The sequence below is a fragment of the Bos taurus genome, chromosome 20 (assembly GCF_002263795.3).
Source record: "Bos taurus isolate L1 Dominette 01449 registration number 42190680 breed Hereford chromosome 20, ARS-UCD2.0, whole genome shotgun sequence".
Classification (NCBI taxonomy): Eukaryota; Metazoa; Chordata; class Mammalia; order Artiodactyla; family Bovidae; genus Bos; species Bos taurus.
The window spans coordinates 18,405,611-18,429,794 of record NC_037347.1 but is presented as its reverse complement, the minus strand read 5'-3'; the positions used below and the strand labels follow the sequence as shown (position 1 = coordinate 18,429,794).

General features: G+C 37.8%; 1 protein-coding gene across 4 annotated transcripts in view; it reads right to left on the bottom strand.

Moving 5' to 3' along the window:
* Positions 1-7,689: 7,689 nt before the first annotated feature.
* Positions 7,690-24,184, bottom strand: part of ERCC8 (ERCC excision repair 8, CSA ubiquitin ligase complex subunit) — a 50,987-nt gene continuing 34,492 nt past the window's right edge. For 3 of the 4 annotated variants that reach the window (XM_024981281.2, XM_005221495.5, XM_059878719.1), the window contains 3 exons: positions 20,298-20,495; positions 14,264-14,347; positions 7,690-7,821 (listed from right to left, as the gene is read on the bottom strand). In XM_024981281.2, coding sequence (XP_024837049.1) covers positions 7,753-7,821; positions 14,264-14,347; positions 20,298-20,495 — 351 coding nt within the window. In that variant the 3' untranslated portion in view covers positions 7,690-7,752. The remainder of the gene's footprint in view (positions 7,822-14,263; positions 14,348-20,297; positions 20,496-24,184) is intronic. The other variant, NM_001110181.1, reaches the window with a different exon arrangement.

Below are 24,184 nucleotides of genomic sequence, written 5' to 3'. Positions count from 1 at the left end.
TAGGCAGCACAGGACCGTACATAGTTTTTGCAAATAAAAGCCATATTCATGACTGAACTGTTTGTCCCTTAAATGTAATATTTTTTGCAGAGCTAAAACAGAAGAAGAACCTCTATCCTAGCAATAGATTTATCTTTCAGATGTCTAGAACCTTCTTCATTATACAAAGTGATTATTGTCTATTTTGCAATTAGCTTTCCCTGCTATACTTTTTGAAAGGAAAAATCTCAAGCATGCCAGGCTTTGTGCCAATTTCATTTCTGGCATGATTTGAATGATTTTAAGTTTACTGTTCTAACGATACTCAAGAGTTTTAAAATACAGGCTCAGTAAATAGGACGTGAATATAGAGAAAAAATTACATTGAAAGAAAGTTTATCAATATGCATATAAAAATTATAACTTACAGAAATCTCCTTCCCTTTTCTAATCTTCCATACCTAATCACTTTTAAGGAAACAACCAGGTATTAGCATATGACTGAACAGTGATGAACTACTGAGTTACAACTATGCAGTCATTAGGTTTAATATCTAATCTATGAGATAGTGACTTTTCTTTAAAAGATAACTGAGATTAGTTTGTTGAGACAAGCTTTTTCTATTATTGTTTCATTGAGACGTCAAATAATAGAGCTACAGGTTTTTGTTTCCTTGTGTCTCATCAACAGTAGGCTTTATATACCTCTGTGTCCTTTATTGAAGAGTCCTCACTTTGAAGCTATTTTTATCTATTAATACAACTGGTACAGTTTAAGGGTTTGCCTTCAGGGCTTTCTTTAAAGGTTTTTATCTAGCTGAAATGGGGCTTTTTAGTATAAATTGAAGAGAAAGAATGCTTCAGTTGAAGATTTTTTTTTTCCCAACAGGATCTAAGTGGAGTTGGAAAGTGTGCTAAAGGTATGATAGTATCTATTTGTATATACATATATATAATATGTATACGATATAGACATCTCTCATGTTGACAGGTCCAGCAGTTATTCTGTTGGGCAGTATGACTTAACACATTAGTGAAGTATATGTAAGATTAGTGGGATTGTGTGTACTCAAGGAGAAAAAGTGGTTGTGGTGAGCATGGTGAGACACACCGGGTGAGAGTAAGAAAACACCTTGGGAACTCAGCGGTCCTCTCCCCAGAGCGTTAAAGGATTTGACTAATACGAGGCAAGGGCTTTCAGGAAAAGCAACAGTCTCCACTAATACTTAAAACACAGACAGCAATGACCTCTACTAGATTCCTCTCTAGGCACAGGAGTGGGGGGTGTGCCTTTTGGCAGAGAACAAGTAGGATCACGGGCTAAGCAGAGAGTAAACTCAGAGATGTAATGGGATCCTTAGTAAGAATGTCTTGTGTCCAGTTTGTGCCTTAGGAGCGGCAACCCCATGTATGTTGATGGAGCTGAGGTTTTAGTATCAGGATGAATTCATCTCCATTGGCGAGGTCTCAGTTTAGGAGGTGGGACTAGGGTATCCTTTCCAAGAGGGTATCCACTTGAGGGGATGTGAGTCTCACATTTGCCATGTTTGGTTGAAACTATGGCTTATTTAGAGGATTGAGGCCTTTAGATGTAAATTAATGAAAGCACATAGACTAGTAGCAATAAGACTGACAGTCAACAGAAAAAATGTGCAGCTGCACTGACAGGGCTTTTCTTTTTGGTGGGTTTAGGCTCTAATGGGTTCCCTATCAGATGAACAGCTGTCTGGTGTATGGACAATTTGGTTAATGGGCCCCTTGATATGGCTTCCAGCCCTTCTGGGATGAGGGAATGATAAAAAATTTATAATGATATGGGAAGACACTATAAAAAGGGCCTCATATGAGTCTTTATATACAAGAAGGCAATGCACAACCACTTTAAATGTAAGGGGGTTGGGAAATTTTAAAAAGTTGATATGAGGTGTATAGCCTTGAGTGAAGGCCTAGAGCAAGATTCAGACCCATGTAGGGGTCCATTTACCTGACTGGAACTTGAAAAGGTGCCATGTGAGACCATTACATCCCTTAATTAAAATGGCTATTTGATACCTTCCAGGGATGTGAAAGTTCTGTTCAATACTTTTTCCAAGAGATTAGCACCATGTATTTTATAGAGAAGTAAAATGTGTATCTTGGTTATTATCACTTATAACTCTGATAGTATGGAGTACATTATATTGTGTATTATGGCCTCAATAAATATTATATGGAGATGTGTGGTTGTGATTTATATTTTGGGTATCTGTGGGGCTAGATACTCCAAGTTTTGTTAGCTTTTTCTCCATTAGAGGGACAATTTTAGGCAATGACCCAACAGTTTATAATAAACGTGAAATGGGGCTACATGTTGGCCAGCAGTTTGGCTGAGTGTGTTGTTTCTTAGGTTCTGTCATTCATTAGGGACATCCTGGCTAAGAGATGGAAAGCAGCAACATTCCATTAAGCTCCATCATGTATGATGGTTGCAGTGCTATTTGCATCCATATGTATTTGCATCTATAAACATCCACTGCTGTTCATTCAGTTAGTCCCTAGTGGATTCTGAGCAGCCAAGTGGACTGGAGGAGGGGTGATAGTCTCCAGCACCATGGCATTTAGCAAGGGATTGACAGCAGACACCACCTCCTTCTGCAGGTGGAATACACCAGAGAGCTCAGGTTTGGCTCCATGCTCTATGAGGCTCTATGAGGCCTTACTAAGAGGCCTTAGTAGCTGTGCCATGTTTCTGGTGTATTATTTCTATGACCAATGTTTAACAAGCAGTTGGTATGGAAAATCACAGGCTCAGAGCTTCTATTTTCCAGAGAGCTCAGCATGTACTTCACTTGTTTTTCTAATGAAGCATAGTATGGAGCTAAGAGGGGCAGTTTCTTGCCTCAGAAGCCCTTGGGTAACTTATATCCATTTCAAGTGGTCCAGCGATTCCAGGAGGTATGACAAGAGGTTACCAATATTTCTTTGGTGAAAGAGTCCTTCAGGGCACTAACAGGAGTAACTTTTGATTTTAATCTGGAAGTATTAAAATTTGTAAAGAATATTTTTGCCATCAGAACCCCGAAAGTATTAAAGATGTTAGACCTGTATCCCTTAAATGTATATCAAATGAGTCTCCTTGGAGGAGGATGTAATTAATGTAAACCCACACCTCTGTTCCTGGAAGAAGGTGGATGCAACTGAGATCCTGTGTGCCAAGACTGTGTGTGACGGCAAAGTTGCTGAGGATGGACAGTCTGGAAAAGGTGTGTTGTGTCTCTCTGAAGTGAAGGCAAATAGCAGTTAGAGGATGGTGAAATAGGCACTGAACAGAACGTGTTAGCCACATTTTCAGGGGCAAAATATTTACCAGTTGTTGACTGAATAGAATCAGGAATTTCAGTAATATTGGATATTCAAAACTACAATGAAGTACCACCTCACACTGTTCAGAATGACCATCATTAAAAAGTCTTCAAATAAATGCTGGAGAGGTTGTGGAGAAAAAGGAACCCTCCTACAGTGCTGGTAGGAATGTAAACTGGTGCAGTCATTATGGGAAACAGTATGGAGATTCCTCAACAAACTAAAAATAGAGTGGCCATATGCAACTCTATTGTCATATGCAATTCCACTCCTGGGCATATCCCAGACAAAACTGTATTTTGAAAGATACCATGTACCTCTATGTTCATGGCAGCACTATTTACAATAGCCAAGACACGGAAACAACCTAAAAGCCTATCAACAAATGAATGGATAAAGAAGATATGCCACACACACACACACACACAATGGAATATTACTCAGCGATTCAAAAGAATGAAATCCCATTTGCAGCAATATGGATGGACCTAGAGATTATCACAGTAAGCCAAGTCAGAGAGAGATAGGAAATATCATATGACATCACTCGTATGTGGAATCTAAAATGAGCTTCCCAGATAGTGCAGTGGTAAAGAAGCCACCTGCCACTGCAGGAGATGTAAGAGATGAGGGTTTGATCCCTGGGTTGGGAAGATCCCCTGGAGAAAGAAATGGCAACCAACTCAAGTATTCTTGCCCAGAAAACTCCAAGGACAGAGGAGCCTGGCGGGCTGTAGTCCAAGAGGTTGCAAGGAGTCAGACACAATTGAGCACAGGAGGGGACAAAACAGAACCAGACTCACAGGCACAGAGTACAGACTAGCGGTTGCCAAAGGGGAGGTGGGTAGAGGAGGGGAAGGAGAAGTGTGGGAGTAGCAGACACAAACTCTTACACACAGGATGGATAAAATACAGGTCCTACTGCAGTGTACAGGGAACTATACTCAATATCCTGTGATAAACCATAATGGAAAAGAATATAAAAAACAATATTTATATGGATATAACTGAATCACTTTGCTGTTACAGCAGAAATTAAGACAAAATTGTATATCAACTATACTTCAATAAAATTGAAAATAAATAATACTGGATATTGAGTATGGGGGCCCCCAATGGGTGGGATATCATTAATACTGTAGTAATCCAATATAAGGTACTATTTTAATTTTTTTGTTAGACAAACTCTTTAGTATATTCATTTAGCATATAAATTTTGGATTTCCAACTGGATCAAATTAAAAGCTTTAATATTATTTTTATGTATATATTATTCAATTACCTTTTATCTGTTTTTGGTTTTAAATCAGCAAATCTAGAATTAGCATTGTTTGCTGAACTGGTGCTTGCTCAGTACCTAAAATTTAAAGTTCCTTCTTTTTTCCTCCTTGGGCTGTAGCCACCTAAAGTGGCACTCAGTTTTTCTGTTCTCTTCCTGTTTTAGATTTTTGTACCCTGAAGGTATAGTTTTCACTTTATTTTTCTGGCTGTTGAGGGGAAAAGAGGGAGGCTGAAGGGGTCAGGTGCTTCTAGTCAACTTATCCCTGGGATTGCCCCTGTCCAAGGAATAATCAGTCCCCTTCTCACGCTGGCACCTTTTTAAAAACTTACAGAAAGACTTCTCTGTCTAGCTGACTAAAACTTTTCCATTTTTTCCTTTTCGGTGTTTACCTGATAAGCTCCTGTTGGTCCCTAGTAGCCTCTCTGTGATCAGTGCCCCTTCTCTGGGGTGTCCTAATCAACCTTAGCGGGGCTAGTGTCTACATCTAGAAAAGCAACGGTGACACCACGTTATCTTTTACATTTGCATACGAGACTCCTTGCATATTGATAAGTAGCAGCTCTTAGGAGAGCCCAGGTACATGGATCAAGTGCTTTGCATTTTTAGCATTAATTGTACCAACTCCTCAGTTTTTTTGGGGGGCATGCTGGAGCCGGGTGCTCCTTTACCTCTCTCCTCTTCACTAAATGTTGAGACACAGGTATCCGGGCATGGGACCTCTTACACTGAACTGGGTTGGGGAATGAGTTGCTTGTGACAGCGGCAAGCAGACACGGCACAGAAGCTTGTGACCGAAACAACAGTGTTTGTGGGAAGCCATGATCTCCTGAGACGGCTCTCACACCAAACCCACAAATGGCCCACAATACCTAAGCAAGTGTTCAGGTGGCGTCGTGTCTTACTACTTTGAGGAATAGGCTGAAATTTGACTCAGAAAAGTTCAGAGGGGGAAAGGGAAATGGTTTATGGGTGCCTATAGGAACATATTGGAGAAGGAAATGGCAACCCACTCCAGTGGTCTTGCCTGGAGAATCCCAGGAACGGGAGCCTCATGGGCTGCCGTCTATGGGGTTGCACAGAGTCGGACACGACTGAAGCGACTTAGCAGCAGCAGCAGCAGCATAGGAACATATAAAGTCACAGACACTAGGTACTACTCTGGCCTCAATGCTTGCCAGCACTGCCTGGTCAGTGGATTAGACCTGTGCCATGGCACCAGGAGGGCTGTCATTCCTCATCCTTAACAGATGGATCTTTTCAAAATGTAGCCAGTTATCTATCTATACAGTATTTGCAATTTGTAGAAAGACTTTTTTCTTAAAATTAAAAAAACTTTCCAATTTCAACAGCATTCTCAAAGGTTAAAGGTCTGATATGAGGTCTAACAATTACACATTGAAAAACTCAACTCTATAGTTGGTCAAATTCACAAAAACCTCATTAACTAGTCTCCTACTGATAAGAATTAGAAAGAAAGGGAATATAAGACTAGGTTCATGATAATCACTTGTGGGTCATGACACAAGAGCAGAAAATAAAATAGAAATTTTCTGACATTTGACAATGTTAATCGGCTATACCTCAACAACAAAAAAGAAAAAAGAGACACTGACGTATAGAACAGTCTTATGGACTCTGTGGGAGAGGGAGAGGGTGGGAAGATTTGGGAGAATGGCACTGAAACATGTAAAATATCATGTATGAAACGAGATGCCAGTCCAGGTTCAATGCACGATACTGGATGCTTGGGGCTGGTGCACTGGGACGACCCAGAGGGATGGTATGGGGAGGGAGGAGGGAGGAGGGTTTAGGATGGGGAACACATGTATACCTGTGGTGGATTCATTTTGATATTTGGCAAAACTAATACAATTATGTAAAGTTTAAAAATAAAATAAAATTAATTTAAAAAAATTAAAAAAAAAAAATAAAACCCTTGCAATTTAAAAAAAAAAAAAAAGAAATTTTCTGACATTTCATGTTTAAATCCAATTACCTGACAGGATATTTTCTGCTTTGATGAACGCATTAGGACTTGGTCACATAGTAACCAGATTCATAGAAAAGTAGTTTAAGCTGCCAACTGATGCATTAAAATAAAGGAAATGTAGGATTTTTCCTAAGTTAAAAACCTCCAATGATGCATTTTTTCAATTGTGGAAGGCAATGAATTAAAAAATACTTAACATAAAGCTAGAAAATGGTTAAATAAATGAAAGCATTGCAAGAACTGAACATATTAATAAAAATAAACTAATTTTGTTTCTAACTTTTCAACTATAATTTTTGATATAATCCTCAGTAAAATCACCCTTGAAGGTGAAAATGAGCAAAGTGACTGTACAACCAGCAGGACAAAGTCAGTGCTGATAACCTCTGCTTGCTCGTCCTCTAAGACTGCATCTTATCGTTCACACAATCTGCTCAGGCCCACAAAGGGGGTACCACAACCTGTCTCCTTGTACTATAGTGGCTGCAGCAGGCCACAGCAACTGGGGTTAAGGGAAAATGTTCTGATTAAATAAACTATAGTGAACTTGTTTTAGGACTTCATGCAAATATTAACCTTATTTTAAGACAAAAGGGAAAACAATTACTCAAGTTCACAGCTCATTTAGCTGTCACTGGACAACAGAGGTCCATCTAGTCAAAGCTATGGTTTTTCCATTAGTCATGTTTAGATGTGAGAGTTGGACTATAAAGAAAGCTGAGCGCTGAAGAATTGATGCTTTTGAACTGTGGTGTTGGAGAAGACTCTTGAGAGTCCCTTGGACTGCAAGGAGATCCATCCTAAAAGAGATCAGTCCTGAATATTCATGGGAAGGACTGATGCTAAAACTGAAACTCCAATACTTTGGCCACCTGATGTGAAGAGCTGACTCATTTGAAAAGACCCTGATGCTGGGAAAGATTGAGGGGAAGAAGAGAAGGGGACGACAGAGGATGAGATGGTTGGATGGCATCACCGACTCAATGGACGTGAGTTTGAGTAAACTCCGGGAGCTGGTGAGGCGTGCTGCAGTCCAAGGGGCCGCAAAGAGTCAGACACGATTAAGCAACCGAACAGAACTGAACTGGACAACTGAAAAGATAAAATAGTCCAGTTTTAAAAGTTTTGATAGAGACAAAAAGGGTACTAAGAATGATATTCATCCTTCCTCATCACTGCTGCTCCAGGCATCTTCAAATGCTGGATTTAACTGTGATCTGGTTGAAGTCTAAAAAAGGAAGCAAAAAAGAAGATTCAATTATTCTACCTCATAATTTTAGGCTCACAATATAATTATGAAATCAGATAAAAAGCAACTAGATTATTTTGAAAGAAACTATATAACTATTTAAAACCAAAAGTAACTTAAGAAACACCCACATTCAATATAAAACAATGCAACTTCATTTTAAATAGACATATCAGACTTTATTCAAATTATGCTTCCCTCAATGTAGTTACCTCATACACAGACACAGACACACAAGATGCTACTACTATTATGAAGGCATTTTTTTTTTTTTTATAACCCTTTGGAGTTACCAGGAGTACAGGGCACGCTCATATCCGTGTGGCTAAGACTGGACTCAGGTCTGCAGGCTGGCTTGACAGCCCAAAATATTAAAGTGAGCAATTTTTTACTGTTTTGGTGGACTTGATTTTTATAAATAAGCAAAATTCATATACAGGGAATAAGGTGTTCATCAAATGGAGCAATACCCTTTTTGGTGTGAAGTAGTGAGGTTTGTTTGTTTGTTTTTATAGCTAGTAAAGTAGTGGAAAAAGACAGACAAAATGTGTTGGATTTGCTAACATTTTGTCATTAGCACACAGGTTTCCCTTTGAAAGAGAATATGCATTAGATGGTGTTTCAAAAACAACAAAACATCACAGTATTCTTACAACTTTAGAGCTGTACCTAAATAAATGTAATCAGCAATAGAGGAATTTTAATTATTTGTAGTAGTTCAAATCAATTCACTTGTTTGGGGAATTTGTTTGAATGGCTACCCTCTTATTCTTAGGCAAATGATTCAGGGACTTTAAAATGATCTCTGTTGTTTTTGAGTACCTAGGTTTTATGAATCATGTGTGCTTCTTATTTTGAAGTTTTTACATTTGCTGTCAGTTTGTTCACATCCCAAATCCAATAACATATTAGTACTTAGATTATTCTTAAATTATTTTAGAAGTATTACCTTTTACAACATACACCAATATTTTATGTTAAGGGTAACCCTTACTGCATATTTAAGAATGTTCATTTCCTTTTTGATGAACATGATAGCTTAGACTCTTAATATTCAAACAATGATAACAGCTGAAAAAAGTGGCTGTTTCCAGTAAATTTCCCAAGTGTCAGCCAGGATAGTCAGAAAACAATATATTAATTTAGGTATTCTTTATAGCTGTGAAAGCTATAGATCTGAGTCCTTTACTTAATCTTATAATGTTGGCCATTGTTACTTAGTTGTTCAAGCAAAATTCCATTATACCCTGTGTCCAGATCCAAAACTATTATCAAAGCTTAGCTAACTACTCACTTATTTCCAGTAGCAGTCCACTGATATGCAAGAGTAGCATACTGAAGTCTGTTCGTTTATTCTTTCAACCAAGCATTTACTGAAATTCCTACCTTTCTGGGTTTATGATTTAACTACCAAGTTAGGTTATTTAGTGACAGTTTATTTAAAGACCCATTGTCCTCTGCAGTGAGGTGATTATTTTTCCCTACTCTATCTCTAAAAGCCTTTAACTCTGCATTAGATGTCTACCAAAAATGTCCTTAGGTAGATAAGTCACACAAAGGCCATGTCTCCTAATTTCACTATGGAAGCTCAATATATAACCTATTAAACACTTAAGTTTCATTTGAAGAATCAACAGAGAAGCAGAATTATATTTTAATGTAAATTATTGTTGCTATGATAGGCAAACAAAAATAAGTGAAAACTAGAAATGTGGTTGCATATAAATTTTACTGTATTTATAGTAGTAAAGAAAAAATATGAATGTATTACAGTATTATTAGAAGTACATTTTATTGCTAAACATCACAAATAAAACATCTTATAATTGAAAGCTGCAGTAAAAATGTCACCCCTGATATAGTACTGTTTGAGACCTATGGATCAATTTAACTACCATCCATTACTTCAGTTTTCTCTACAACATCTCCTCCTAGTGGACATTCTTTCTATGCTTGAACATATCCATCTCTATTTAACCAGCCTGCCTATTCTGCTGATAGCTGTGAAGGGAAATCAGAGTTAAAAGGGGATCTAGTTCAGGTCCATAGAATGCGAAGGAAGAATGAAACCAATTTTAACATCTTCCACACATATATCTTACTAAATTTGATAAATTCAAAAATTTTTTACTGGTAATTAGTGGAAAGTCTTTAAAGGTAGAACATAGGGTTGTCTGAATATAGAAAGCAATTACACATTTTATCACTGTTGTTTATTCTGACTCTTTTGCAACCCCACAGACTGTAGCCTGCCACGCTCCTCTGTCCATGGGATTTCCCAGACAAGCATACCGAAGTTGAGTTGCCATTTCCTTCTCCAGGGGATCTTCCCAACCCAGGAATGGAACTGGCGTCTCCTGCACTACCAGGCAGATTCTTTACACAGAGTTACCAGGAAAGACCCCAAGGTTATACATCTAAATAAAAGTTACATACTGTGTAACTGTCAAAATAAAGTAAGATTCTTGATGAGAAGTCAGGTTTAGATTGTAATATAGTCACTCTAGATCTCAGGCAGGAAAAACTGATTAGGAGTTGTATAGGCTTGCCTTGAGTGTGACCAGATATTAGGAAGAGTGTGCAAAAGGAAGGCAGATCCATCAGAAAAATAAAACAAACTTCCCCAGCAAAAAAAAAAAAAGCAACCTATCAACTATATAATAGGATTTATGCTTAAAGATCATAAAACTTGCTTCTATTGCCCAATGCCCTTCAGGTTTTTATGGTAGAAATAAATCCTCCTCTATAGGTTGGGTATCAGGAGAAACAATCCTAAGGGATTCTGTCTTGGTTGATGGAGAAGTATATTTCATCTCAAAAGTCGATTTGAGGTACCATCTCATGCTGGTCAGAATGGCTGCTATCTAAAAATCTACAAACAATAAATGCTGGAGAGGGTGTGGAGAAAAGGGAACCCTCTTACACTGTTGGTGGGAATGCAAACTAGTACAGTCACTATGGAGAACAGTGTGGAGATTCCTTGAAAAACTGGAAATAGAACTGCCACATGACCCAGCAATCCCACTGCTGGCATACACATGGAGGAAACCAGAACTGAAAGAGATACGTGTACCCCAGTGTTCAGCACAGCACTGTTTACAATAGCCAGGACATGGAAGCAACCTAGATGTCCATCAGCAGATGAATGGATAAGAAAGCTGTGGTACATATACACAATGGAGTATTACTCCGCCATTAAAAAGAATACATTTGAATCAGTTCTAATGAGGTGGATGAAACTGGAGCCGATTATACAGAGTGAAGTAAGTCAGAAAGAAAAACACCAATACAGTATACTAACACATATACATGGAATTTAGAAAGATGGTAACGATAACCCTATATACGAGACAGCAAAACGGACACAGATGTATAGAACAGTCTTTTGGACTCTGTGGGAGAGGGAGAGGGTGGGATGATCTGGGAGAATAGCACTGAAACATGTATATTACCATATATGAAACAGACTGCCAGTCCAGGTTCGATGCATGAGACAGGGTGCTCAGGGCTGGTGCACCGAGATGACCCAGAGGGATGGGATGGAGAGGGAGGGGGGTTCAGGATGGGGGACACATGTACACCCATGGCTGATTCATGTGAATGTATGGCAAAACCACAATATTGTAAAGCAATTAGCCTCCAACTAAAATAAATAAATTGAAAAAAAAAAAAGTCGATCTGAAAGGTAACCTAAGAACAATTTTACTTCAATGATTCTGATGTTTGAAGATATTATAAACTTGCCCTAGATCATTAATGAATGGCAGAACTGGAATTCAAACTCAATTACCAGTATTACTATTATTTAGTTTACCTGACACTAAAGACAGGTGAGTGTGTAAATGTATATATGTGTGTGTTTTGTGTTAACTTGCCTCTCTGAGGAACTGCAGCAGTCATTCATTTGAGAGGTGAGATGAAAATACTTCTAAATATCAGTCAAACAGTAAGTATTCATGTAAGGCTGGAGAAGGAAATGGCAAGCCACTCCAATATTCTTGCCTGGAGAATCCAGTGGACAGAGGAGCCTGGTGGGCTGCAGTCCATTGGATTGCACAGAGTTGACATGTAAGGAAGAGGGTCTGGTATACACAGACTACTCTACTGAGATCTGCATCATGATCATATTCATGTTCTACTTATATTCACAGGAATCTTCAAAAGTTTTGTGGAAATAATCTTATCATTTATCATCTTATAAAGAGAATGGTGCTTATCTTAAAGCACATACATGCTGCTGCTGCTGCTGCCAAGTCGCTTCAGTCGTGTCCGACTCTGTGCGACCCTATGGACTGTAGCCTACCAGGCTCCTCCACCCATGGGGCAAGAACATTGGTGTGGGTTGCCATTGCCTTCTCTGAAAGCATATACATAGTGCATTTTAAAAGGTAAATACAAAACCTAACTTGTTTTTTGTGTATACCTATTTGATTTATACTTGTTCAGCTTAATTGCCTATATACAAAAATTCTTGCAGATGAGGAAGAATCAAACTATCACGATAACTATATAATAAGGAAATAAACCATCAGAGTCACATACTATCTTTATAAAATAAACAATTTCAGTTTTCTTCTATTATCTTTTTTTCATACACAAGTCAAAGATTATTTACTTTTATTTTTATAGTTTATATTTGATGAATGATTGTTAAACATTCTAGTGTGGCCTAGTGTTATAAGTTAGATTTAATGTATACAATAATTCCCCAACAGCAGGACACAGTAATTAACATTTTAAGCTTTGTATAAGAAAAAATTCAGTTTTTAAAGCAGCTATACACTAAAACTACTCAAAGTCATACTAAACCAAATAAGACACATATCTATAAAATTTCACCTTTAGATAGCTTGACATGAAAATAAAAAAATTAAGAGGCTACTATCTAAGACCAGAGACCATGTCTTATTTATCTTTGTTTTACCACAACATTTTTCAGGTTCTTTATTCACAGTGTCATATTTACACTAATTTATCTGGTAAAAGTGCAAACTGATAAAATTTGACAGTGTGAATAAAGGACCTTAAAAATGTCATACAAGATAACTCAAGTCCCAAGAAGTCGTGGCATTTCCCTGGTGATCCACTGGTTAAGACTCCATGCTTCCACTGTAGGAAGTATGGGTTTGATCCCTGGTTCCAAATAGGAAAAGGAGTACATCAAGGCTGTACACTGTCACCCTGATTATTTAACTTGTATGCAGAGTACATCATGAGAAACGCTGGGCTGGAGGAAGCACAAGCTGGAATCAAGATTGCCAGGAGAAATATCAATAACCTCAGATATGCAGATGATACCACCCTTATGGCAGAAAGCAAAGAAGAACTAAAGGGCCTCTTGATGAAAGTGAAAGAGGAGAGGGAAAAGTTGGCTTAAAGCTCAACATTCAGAAAACTAAGATCATGGCATCCGGTCCCATCACTTCATGGCAAATAGATGGGGAAATAGTGGAAATAGTGGCTGACTTTATTTTTCTGGGCTCCAACATCGCTGCAGATGGTGGTTGCAGCCATGAAAGTAAAAGACGCTTACTCCTTAGAAGGAAAGTTATGACCAACTTAGACAGCATATTAAAAAGCAGATATTACTTTGCCAACAAAGGTCCATCTAGTCAAGGCTATGATTTGTCCAGTGGTCATGTATGGATGTGAGAGTTGGACTGTGAAGAAAGCTGAGCACCGAAGAATTGATGCTTTTGAACTGTGGTGTTGGAGAAGACTCTTGAGAGTCCTTTGGACTGCAAGGAGATCCAACCAGTCCATCCTAAAGGAAATCAGTCCTGAATATTCATAGGAAGGACTGATGCTAAAGCTGAAACTCTAATACTTTGGCCACCTGATGCGAAGAGTTGACTCATTGGAAAAGACCCTGATGCTGGAAGGGACTGGAGGCAGGAGGAGAAAGGGACGACAGAGGATGAGATGGCTGGATGGCATCACTGACTCAATGGACATGAGTTTGAGTGAACTCCAGGAGTTGGTGATGGACAGGGAGGCCTGGTGTGCTGCAATTCATGGGGTGGCAAAGAGTCAGACATCACTGAGCGACTGAACTAACTAACTAAGAATGACAGAAAACTATATTATGAAAGACAATGTTTACAAATAGTTATTAATGACATGGAAAAAGTCTAAGAAGGATGCTAAGTTGTATGTTCAAGCATGATATTAACTATGTTAAAAATATGCACAGGATAAAACAAGAATGAAATAAATAAAAATGTTAAAATTGATAAACTTCAGAAATTTATTTAATTCTCAATATTTTTTTGAATTTTCCTTATGTATTATACAGGTAAGTTATTTAAACAATCAGAAAATAGCAAGAAATGCTTTAAAAGCCTCTCCCATTTAAAGTAAATTAGTAAAAATTTTTTTATGATTTAGAAGTCACTGTACAACTTGTATAAATAATATTTACCTCATCATCATCATCAGGAACTGATTCACATAAGGATGGTACCCAAGCAAGAATATTGCAGTCTCTGCTACCACTGTAAAGTTCCTATAATACAGAAAACAAAGATGTGGTTGTGGGTCAGCTGAAAGCTGATGACAATTTGAAATGAACCATTTTTTAAATGACTAATTCTTAGGTTAGATTAGATGAAATCTATTTCTATTCCCTAAAGAAACTGGATTGATGCCCTTTTCTGTTTGTTTAAGAAATAGTAAAACTTTGTTTTGTATTTTAAAATAGCATTATCCTAATGTTAGAATTTGCTTACATGGTTAAAATTCACAAAAATCATTGCCATAGTTTTTTTTTTTTTTTTAAATCAATTGTATCCATATATTTCAAGTGTCCGAGAATAAAAAAATGGTTGCGTCAATAACTGAACTTTTAATAAAGGCTTTCAATGAAGAAACCATACGTTGTTGTTCAGTTGCTAAGTTGTGTCTGACTCTCTGTGACCTCATGGATGGTAGCACACCAGGGTCCTCTGTCCTCCACTATCTCTCAGAATTTGCTCAAATTCACGTCCATTGCGTTGGTGATGCTATCTAACCACCACATCCTCTACTGCCCTCTTCTTTAGCTTTCAATCTTTCCCAGCATCAGGATCTTTTCCACTTAGTCGGCTCTTTGCATCAGGAGGCCAAAGTATTGGAACTTCAGCATCAGTCCTTCCAGTGAATATTCAGGGTTGATTTCCTTTAGGATTGACTGGTTTGATCTCCTTGCAGACCAAGGGACTCTCAAGAGTCTTCTTCAGCACCACAATTTGAAAGCATCAGTTTTTCAGTGCTCAGCATTTTTTTATGGTCCAACTCTCACATCCATACATGACTACTGGAAAAATCATAGCTTTGACTATAAGAACCTTTGTGGGCAAAATGATGTCTCTCCCTTTTAATATGCTGTCTAGGTTTGTCATAGCTTTTCTTCCAAGGAGCAAGTGTCTTTTAATTTCATGGCTTTAATTTTAATTTGTCATTATCTGCAGTGATTTGAGAGTCCAAGAAAAGAAAATCTGATACTGCTTCCACTCTTCCCCCTTTTATTTGCCATGAAGTGATGAAGTGGATGCCATGATCTTAGTTTTTTTGAATGCTGAGTTTTAGGCCAGCTTTATTCACTCTCCTCTTTCACTCTCATCAAGAGGCTCTTTAGTTCTTCACTTTTTGCCACTAGAGTGGTATCATCTGCATAACTGAGGCTGTTGATATTTCTCCCAGCAATCTTGATTCCAGCTTGAGATTCATCCAGCCTGGCATTTCACATGATGTACTCTGCATATGGGCCTCTCTGGTGGCTCAGATCGTAAAGTGTCTGCCCACAATGCGGGAGACCTGGATTTGATCCCTAGGTCAGGAAGATCCCAGGGAGAAGGAAATGGTAACGCACTCTAGTACTCTTGCCTGGAAAACCCCATGGATGGAGAAGCCTTGTAGGCTATAGTCCATGGGGTCGCAAAGAGTTGGACACGACTGAGCAACTTCACTTCTACTCTGTATATAAGTTAAATAAGCAAGGTGACAATATACAGCCTCGTCATACTTTTTTCCCACTTTGGAATGAGTCAGTTGTTCCATGTCTGGTTCTAACTGTTGTTTCCTTACCTGCATACAAGTTTCTCGGGAGACAGGTAACATGGTTTGGTACTCTCATTTCTGTAAGAATTCTCCACATTTTGTTGTGATCCACACAGTCAAAGGTTTTAGCATAGTCAATGAAGCTGAAGTAGATGTATTTTTGGAACTCCTTTGCTTTCTCCATGATCCAACGAATGTTTGCAATTTGATCTCTGTTCCTGTCTTTTCTAAACCCAGCTTGTACATCTGGAAGTTCCTGGTTCACGTACTGCTGGAGCCATTAGCTTGAAGGATTTTGAACATAACTTTGCTAGTAAGTGAAATGAGTGCTTTGAACATTCTTTGTCATTGCCCTTCTTCAGGATTGGAATGAAAACTGAACTTTTCCAGATATGTGTTCACTGCTGAGTTTTCCAAATTTTCTGACACATTGAGTGCAGCACTTTAACAGCATCATCTTTTAGGATTTTAAATAGCTCAGCTTAATTCCATGACCTCCACTAACTTTGTTGGTAGTAATGCTTCCTAAGGCCCACTCAACTTCACACTCCAAGATGTCCAACCCTAGGTGAGTGACCACACAACTGTGGTTATCCAGGTCATTAACATCTTTTTTGTATAGTTCTTCTGTGTATTCTTGCCACCGCTTCTTAGTCTGTTCTGCTTCTGTTAGGTCCTTACCATTTCTGTCCTTTATCATGCCCATCCTTGCATGAAATGTTCCCTTGACATCTTCAATTTTCTTGAAAAGATCTCGAGTCTTACACATTCTATTGTTTTCCTCTATTTTTTTGCACTGTTCATTTAAGAAAGCCTTCCCATCTCTTTGCTATTCTGTAGAACTCTGCATTCTGTTGGATGTATTTTTTCATTTTTCCCTTGCCTTTTCCTTTTCTTTTTTCCTCAGCTATTTGTAAAGCCTCCTCAGGTAACTACTTTGCAGGAACCATAAGAGTTTCTAGCTAAAATAGGCCAGGAATTGAAAAAAAGTTTTATTTAGCTCAAAACTGCCTAACTAACTAATGAAGAGCATTAAGATTCATATGCCAAGCTTGTTGAGAAGCTTATTTTATAAGCTGGGACTGATGCAGTCAATGGCAATGTCTTTATGGATATGGTGTCTGTACATGCTTAACAATGTTCGTTCTTCTTCTGACAAAACTTCAGAAATATGTTATATTGGCTAGTACTGAAAATATTTCTGTGGGGCAGTGAAATAGATACTCTCACATACAGAGGGTATAAATTGATATAATCCTTTCAGAAACTGAAATCTCTGTATGTGTCAGAAGTTTTTGTATACATTTCTAAGAAGTCATGCTAAAGACACGTATGAAATTCAAGGTTATTATCACCAATATTATATTTATAATAAAACAATAATTTTCCAAATATTATTGTCTAGGGTTATGATTTATATATAAATCTATGCTGCATTAATATGATATATAGCCACTACATTTGTTTTTGAAGAATATTTAATGACACTGGAAAATAGTGTCATTAAAGAGAAAGGAGTAGGATATAAACCAAATACAGAGTGAAAAGAAAAAAACAGGATGTAAAACACTAGGTCAATTTTTTAAAAAGCTACTAAGCAAAGAATAAGGGCTAAAAAGAAAAATCAGCAAAATGTTAAGTTAAAACTCTGACTGTTTACTTTTCTCACAAATGTATTTCTACACAAATATTTCTAACACTACAACTTTCTTTCTGATCTGGTATTAAATTATTTAGTTTTATTTTTATTCATCTCAAAAGAGATTTGAGGCATAGTAAAATCAGTATTTTTCTAAAAAAAATAAAAGTAAAGGTTCTTGGTAAACAGAAAATAAGATTATGAAGTAACTTATAGGAAATATAGATGTAAAGAAAATTAAGTAAATTATGCAAGGAGATCCAATCAGTCCATTATAAAGGAGACTGGTCCTGGTTGTTCTTTGGAAGGAATGATGCTAAAGCTAAAACGCCAGTACTTTGGCCACCTCATGCGAAGAGTTGACTCATTGGAAAAGACTCTGATGCTGGGAGGGATTGGGGGCAGGAGAAGGGGACAACAGAGGATGAGATGGCTGGATGGCATCACTGACTCGATGGACGTGAGTCTGAGTGAACTCCGGGAGTTGGTGATGGACAGGGAGGCCTGGCGTGCTGCGATTCATGGGGTTGCGAAGAGTTGGACACGACTGAGCGACTGAACTGAACTAACACATTATCAAATTTCCTAGATGGAACAAAATTCTACAGACTGTACTGTTTAAAATTTAGAATGCACGGTTACTGTGGATGGTGCAAAGATATTTTCATATGCCCAGTGCTGCAGAGCAATTTAGTTCCTGAGAAGACAAGATTATATACTTAAGATAAACTAAGGTCAGGTAACCTTGTTTTCTCATGATTAAATGAAAGTGCTATATCTTTGCCAGGAATATCACATACACTTTGGCAATTTGACTAAGCTGATGCCTGCCAGTCTTAGTCAAGGTAAAATTATTTTATCTTTGTAGTTAATATTTTGTAGGGTGAAACTTTGAGACTATGTAATATCCATTCCTCATCAGACTTTCAAGTTATTAGGTTAATTACTAGTAGCAGAATGGATTCAGGAATCCCTATTCTAGTCAATAGAAAATAATCAACTATTATCATTATTTATTTTGATGTTGGATATATCTTCAAATTTTTATATTTATAGCAGAATTACTATAAATATCAATTTTATTTTCCAATAGCGAGTTTTTGTGTAATATATAATTGGTAAAAGGGTTCTGCTGCTAAATGGATGCAAAAGCACTACTCTTTTACTTTTATAATTAGATTTATAATTATCTTCCTTTTCATAAATCATAATAGATGGAATGGGATAAGAGCTGGAAGCTTTCTGATATAATAAAGTAATTAAAATCTTTCTTAGTACATAGCACATGCAGAAATGATGTTTGTCAAGAGGCAACTGGCCTCAGCTTTCTGGCTAGACCTGGTCCAGTGATTTCAGGGACTGAGAGGAATCAATTATCTTTACTTACTTTTAATCTGTTCTAATCCATCTTCACTCACTTTCAGTCCAATCTTCCTAGCAGGAACATCTGCTAGGAAGCTCTGATACGGTGAAAAGCGATAGCTGGTAGTCAGAATACTTGAATTAAAATCTTGGCTTTGTCTCTAGTGACTCTGAATAAGAAAAGTACTGTATTCTATAAATTTCTTTGAATGGATAATCACCCTCTGTCAATCTACTTGCAGATTTGAGGCAGGTTATATCACCCCCTCGTTGCCTTAGTACTAGTTTCCCAGAAGCAACACTAAAAATAGTTAAGAAGTAGTACATCAGGCGGAGAAGGCAACGGCACCCCACTCCAGTACTCCTGCCTGGAGAATCCCATGGACGGAGGAGCCTGGTAGGCTGTAGTCCATGGGGTCGCTGAGGGTCGGACATGACTGAGTGACTTCACTTTCACTTTTCACTTTCATGCACTGGAGAAGGAAATGGCAACCCATTCCAGTGTTCTTGCCTGGAGAATCCCAGGGACGGGGGAGCCTGGTGGGCTGCCGTCTATGGGGTCGTACAGAGTCGGACACGACTGAAGCAACTTAGCAGCAGTAGCAGTACATCAGGAAACTGGCCAATCAGAAGAGATACTGGACATAGAGTAGAAGCAGGGTTTTAAAGGTCCCTCTTAGTTACTAGGTTGAAGTAAGGTCTAGGAGGCTCTAGGAAATATGGTGAAGCTGGAGGTCATGTAAGGGGCTTAGTACAAAAGCTATGTAACAAACTAAAGGATATGTGTTTGAGTATTTTAATAATGAATACTGCCATATAGACGTGTGCTAGCTGAAAACTAGCCCTGTATATCTTACTTCACAGTGTCAGACACAGATTAAGTAATGCCTATTAATGAGTGACTGAATAGGTGATAAAGTCCCTCCAAGCACTAACTCATGGACGGAGAAGCCCGGTAGGCTACAGTCCATGGGGTCGCGAAGAGTTGGACACGACCGAGCAACTTCACTTTCACGCACTGGAGAAGGAAATGGCACTCCAGTATTCGTGCCTGGAGAATCCCAGGGACAGAGGAGCCTGGTGGGCTGCCGTCTATGGGGTCACACAGAGTCGGATATGACCGAAGCCACTTAGCAGCAGCAGCAATAACCCACAATTTTCATTTTCTCGGTATTTAATTTTTATAAGCCTCATTTTCCTCATCTACAATGCAGGGAAAAATCCCAACAATCTCGCTACACTTAAGAATCACTTAAAGGAGCATATGAGATAATCTATGCAAAAGTTCTATGGAGAAAACACTCTGTTCCATTGGTGAGACTAAAGAGAAAGATTAAGATGTTAAAAAAACAAAACCCATAGGTTTTGGCAAGCTAGCTACCCGAACATTTTAAATTCCCTTAAGTATCATTCTTACCTGGAAATTAGACTGAAATACACAGCAGTCAACACTTTTATAGTGTCCCTTAAGCATAGTTATCTGTTCTCCAGAGTAAATTGTATAAACAGCAATGGTGCTACCATATGGTACAAAAACAAATTCTGAACTGCAGCCAGAGGAGACAGTGAATTTCAATCCTTTTCTACTATCATTATATACTTTTCCATAGTTGACCTGCAGGATGTAAAAGCATAAAGTTACTTAAATATGAATTAAAAAGACAATAAAGACAACTATTTACTTAAAATATTATACTATAGAAACAGCTCCAATAAGTCTAAAGAAAATGATTAGTGTCCTAATAGAAACAAGGACCAATGACATATATGTACATTTTGCATACAAGGGAAGTACAAATAGTAAAATGACCCACAAAAACAAATGTTCACATTTCAGCCTTGATAGAAATAAAAATGCAAATTAAGGTAACCTTGAAAAATTATTTTAGATCGTTTAGCAAAAATTTTAATAAACCATTAAGACACTCAATATTAGTACAAGTGAAGTAAATATGTAGATGGCACTGTAATTTGGTCTTCCCTTTTAAAAGGCCAAATGGTTTATTATGCAACAAAATATAAAGTATACCTTAATAATGACACATATGTATATATAAATACATTTTTGGAGAGAGAATAACTTTCTTTTTATACATATATAAAATACATATAACATAAAATTTATATATAAATATACATGTAACAAAATTTATAGTATAAAGAAAAAATACATATAACACAAAATTTGCCATCTTAACCGTATTTAAATATACAGTTCAGTGACATTAGGGCTTTCCAGGTGGCTTAGTGGTAAAGAATCCATCTGCCAATGTAGGAAACGCAAGAGATGTGGGTTTGATCCCTGGGTCAGAGAGATCCCCTGGAGGAGGAAAGGACAACCTACTGCAGTATTCTTGCCAGGATAATCTCATGGACAGAGGAGCCTGGCGGGCTACTGTCCCTGGGGTCACAAAAAGTCCTACATGACTGACACACATCAGTGACATAAAGCATATTTACACTGCTGGGCAACCAGCACTACCATCCATTTTCTATCTTGCAAAACTGAAATTCTATACCCATTAAACAACAAAGATATTCTTACTCCTTGACCTAGTAACTACTACTGGGAATTCATCTTAGGCTAATAAATTAAACAGCAAAAAAATACGCCCAGAGGAGTTCAATGTGGCCTTATCTAGAATGGCAGAGTAATTGAGAACAGATGTAAATTCCTAAGAGTATTATATTAATTCTAGCTTATACAGCAGTTAAAAATTATAAGTTTGAAATTATGTAGAAAATGGAAATAAAAGTATAAAAAGAAAAGAACACAAATAGTATATATACTCTAATTGCAGCTTTATATAAAAAATTATATATTTGCAACAAACTAATAATTCCGCACCTGTACACCAAAGTTGCAAGCCCAACAACATCAGCATCACCTGCACAATTAGAAACAGAATTCCAGACCCCATCCCAACCTACTGAACTACAATCTTCATTTTAACAAGATCCCCAGATGATCTCTAAGTCCATCAAAGTCTGAGAAGCTTTGGGCTAAAGATATTGACAGGTTTACTTTCTGCTGATAATTTAGATAAGTAGCTTAAGGTAAGTATAAAACCAGTATCTAATGATCTGAGAATTATGAGTGAGATCACCAAAATCTCCCTTTACTATGGCTAATACTGGAGTTTAAACAGTGAGTGATTTTCCCTTTTTTCTTTTTCTAAAGGTTGGGTGGGAGTGGTGTATGTGCATGTGTGTGTTCGTGTGTATTTGTGCACATGTGTATGTGTGAGGCTCAAAAGGATATGCAATGGTAATTATGGATACTACACTTGGCTTACACACCATTGAGATTTACATGTGACAGAAATGAGCACATGTATTCAGCAATCCCACTGAAGGAGTAGTATAGTGAAATGTTAAAACGTTAAACTTAAAATCAGTAGATTTGGGTTTCTGAAACCAACTCCACTCCCCTACCTTTTTTCTGACTCTTATGAGTAATGAATGACTTAACTTTTGAGTTTCATTCTTCTAACATATTAAAAGGAAATAAAATTGTTTACCAGAGATTGTGAAAAATAAAAAGAAATAATGCATAAGAGAAAACCTAGGATACAAAAGTATTCAGTGAGTCCCTAGATTTATTCATTCTTATATATTTAAAAGTATAACATTTCCCCACTTGTGTATTTTGATCCTTCATGTACAACAACTTGTAGAATAACATCAGGGTGGGAGGATGGAGAAAAAATACAACTAGCAGAAAAAGAAAAATCTCAACTAGCAATTTTCTGTTCCTCCTAGAAAAATTATGAACTGCTAGACTGTAATGGTCTTTTTCATACATCAGAATACCTACCTACAAAACTTATGTTCTTTCCATTATACCACATTCCGTCCCAAATGTGAACTGGAAAGTGTTCAATGAGGTATAAATACTGAACTAGCTCTCTAACTTCTGTCTGTGGTTTTAGGTGCTCCCCCTGCAATCCATTTTGCAACTTACTGTCCTATTAATCTTGGTAACTCACTGTTGTGATCAAATCACCTTTGGGCTCTAAACTATCAGTACCTTTTCAATATCTATGGAATGAAGTTCTAATAACAGATTAAGAGAAGGAGAGATCTACCATTTACTAAGTGCTTAGTGTCATACACTGTGCTAGATGATTATCTAGGCTCCCAATTTTATGACTGTAAGTATTTACCATAAAAAGCAGTGTGACAAATATCATACTATATATTATTATGAAAGTAAGTGAAGAAGAACTAAAGAGCCTCTTGATGAAAGTGAAAGAGGAGAGTGAAAAAGTTGGCTTAAAGCTCAACATTCAGAAAACTAAGATCATGGAATCTGGTCCCATCACTTCATGGAAAACAGACGGGGAAACAGAGGAAACAGTGGCTGACTTTATTTTTTGGAGCTCCAAAATCACTGCAGATGGTGATTGCAGCCATGAAATTAAAAGATGCTTACTCCCTGGAAGGAAAGTTATGACCAACTTAGACAGCATATTAAAAAGCAGAGACATTACTTTGCCAACAAAGGTCCGTCTAGTCAAGGCTATGGTTTGTCCAGTGGTCATGTATGGATGTGAGAGTTGGACTGTGAAGAAAGCTGAGCACCGAAGAATTGATGCTTTTGAACTGTGGTGTTGGAGAAGACTCTTGAGAGTCCCTTGGACTGCAAGGAGATCCAACCAGTCCATCCTAAAGGAGATCAGTCCTGGGTGTTCATTGGAAGGACTGACGCTGAAGCTGAAACTGCAATACTTTGGCCACCTGATGGGAAGAGGTGACTCATCTGAAAAGACCCTGATGCTGGGAAAGATTGAGGGCAGGAGGAGAAGGGGACGACAGAGAATGAGATGGTTGGATGGAATCACCAACTCAATGGACATGAGTTTGGGTAGGTTCCGGGAGTTGGTGATGGACAGGAGGCCTGATGTGCTGCGGCTCATGAGGTCGCAAAGAGTCGGACACAACTGAGCAACTGAACTGAACTGAACTGAATAACAGGCTACTTTTGGTTATGATGTCTTCAAGTAGTTATGTACAGGCTTTGAAAAGATTTTGATGGGGAGGAAAATTTCATAGATGTTGGATAGGATGATGGCAAATACAATTCCTTATCTTATGAATTCCTTTTATTGTCCCAGAAATATATACATCTTCTCACTGCGTAAACACCTACAGTGATGCACAGACTCCGTCATAAGACAGCTCATTTCACTGTCAAACAACTATCAGCATAATTAATGACAGGTGAGGAAGAACCACTGGAGAAGAAAACAGCAAACCATTCCAGTAATCCTGCCTGGGGAATTCCACAGACAGAGGAGCCTG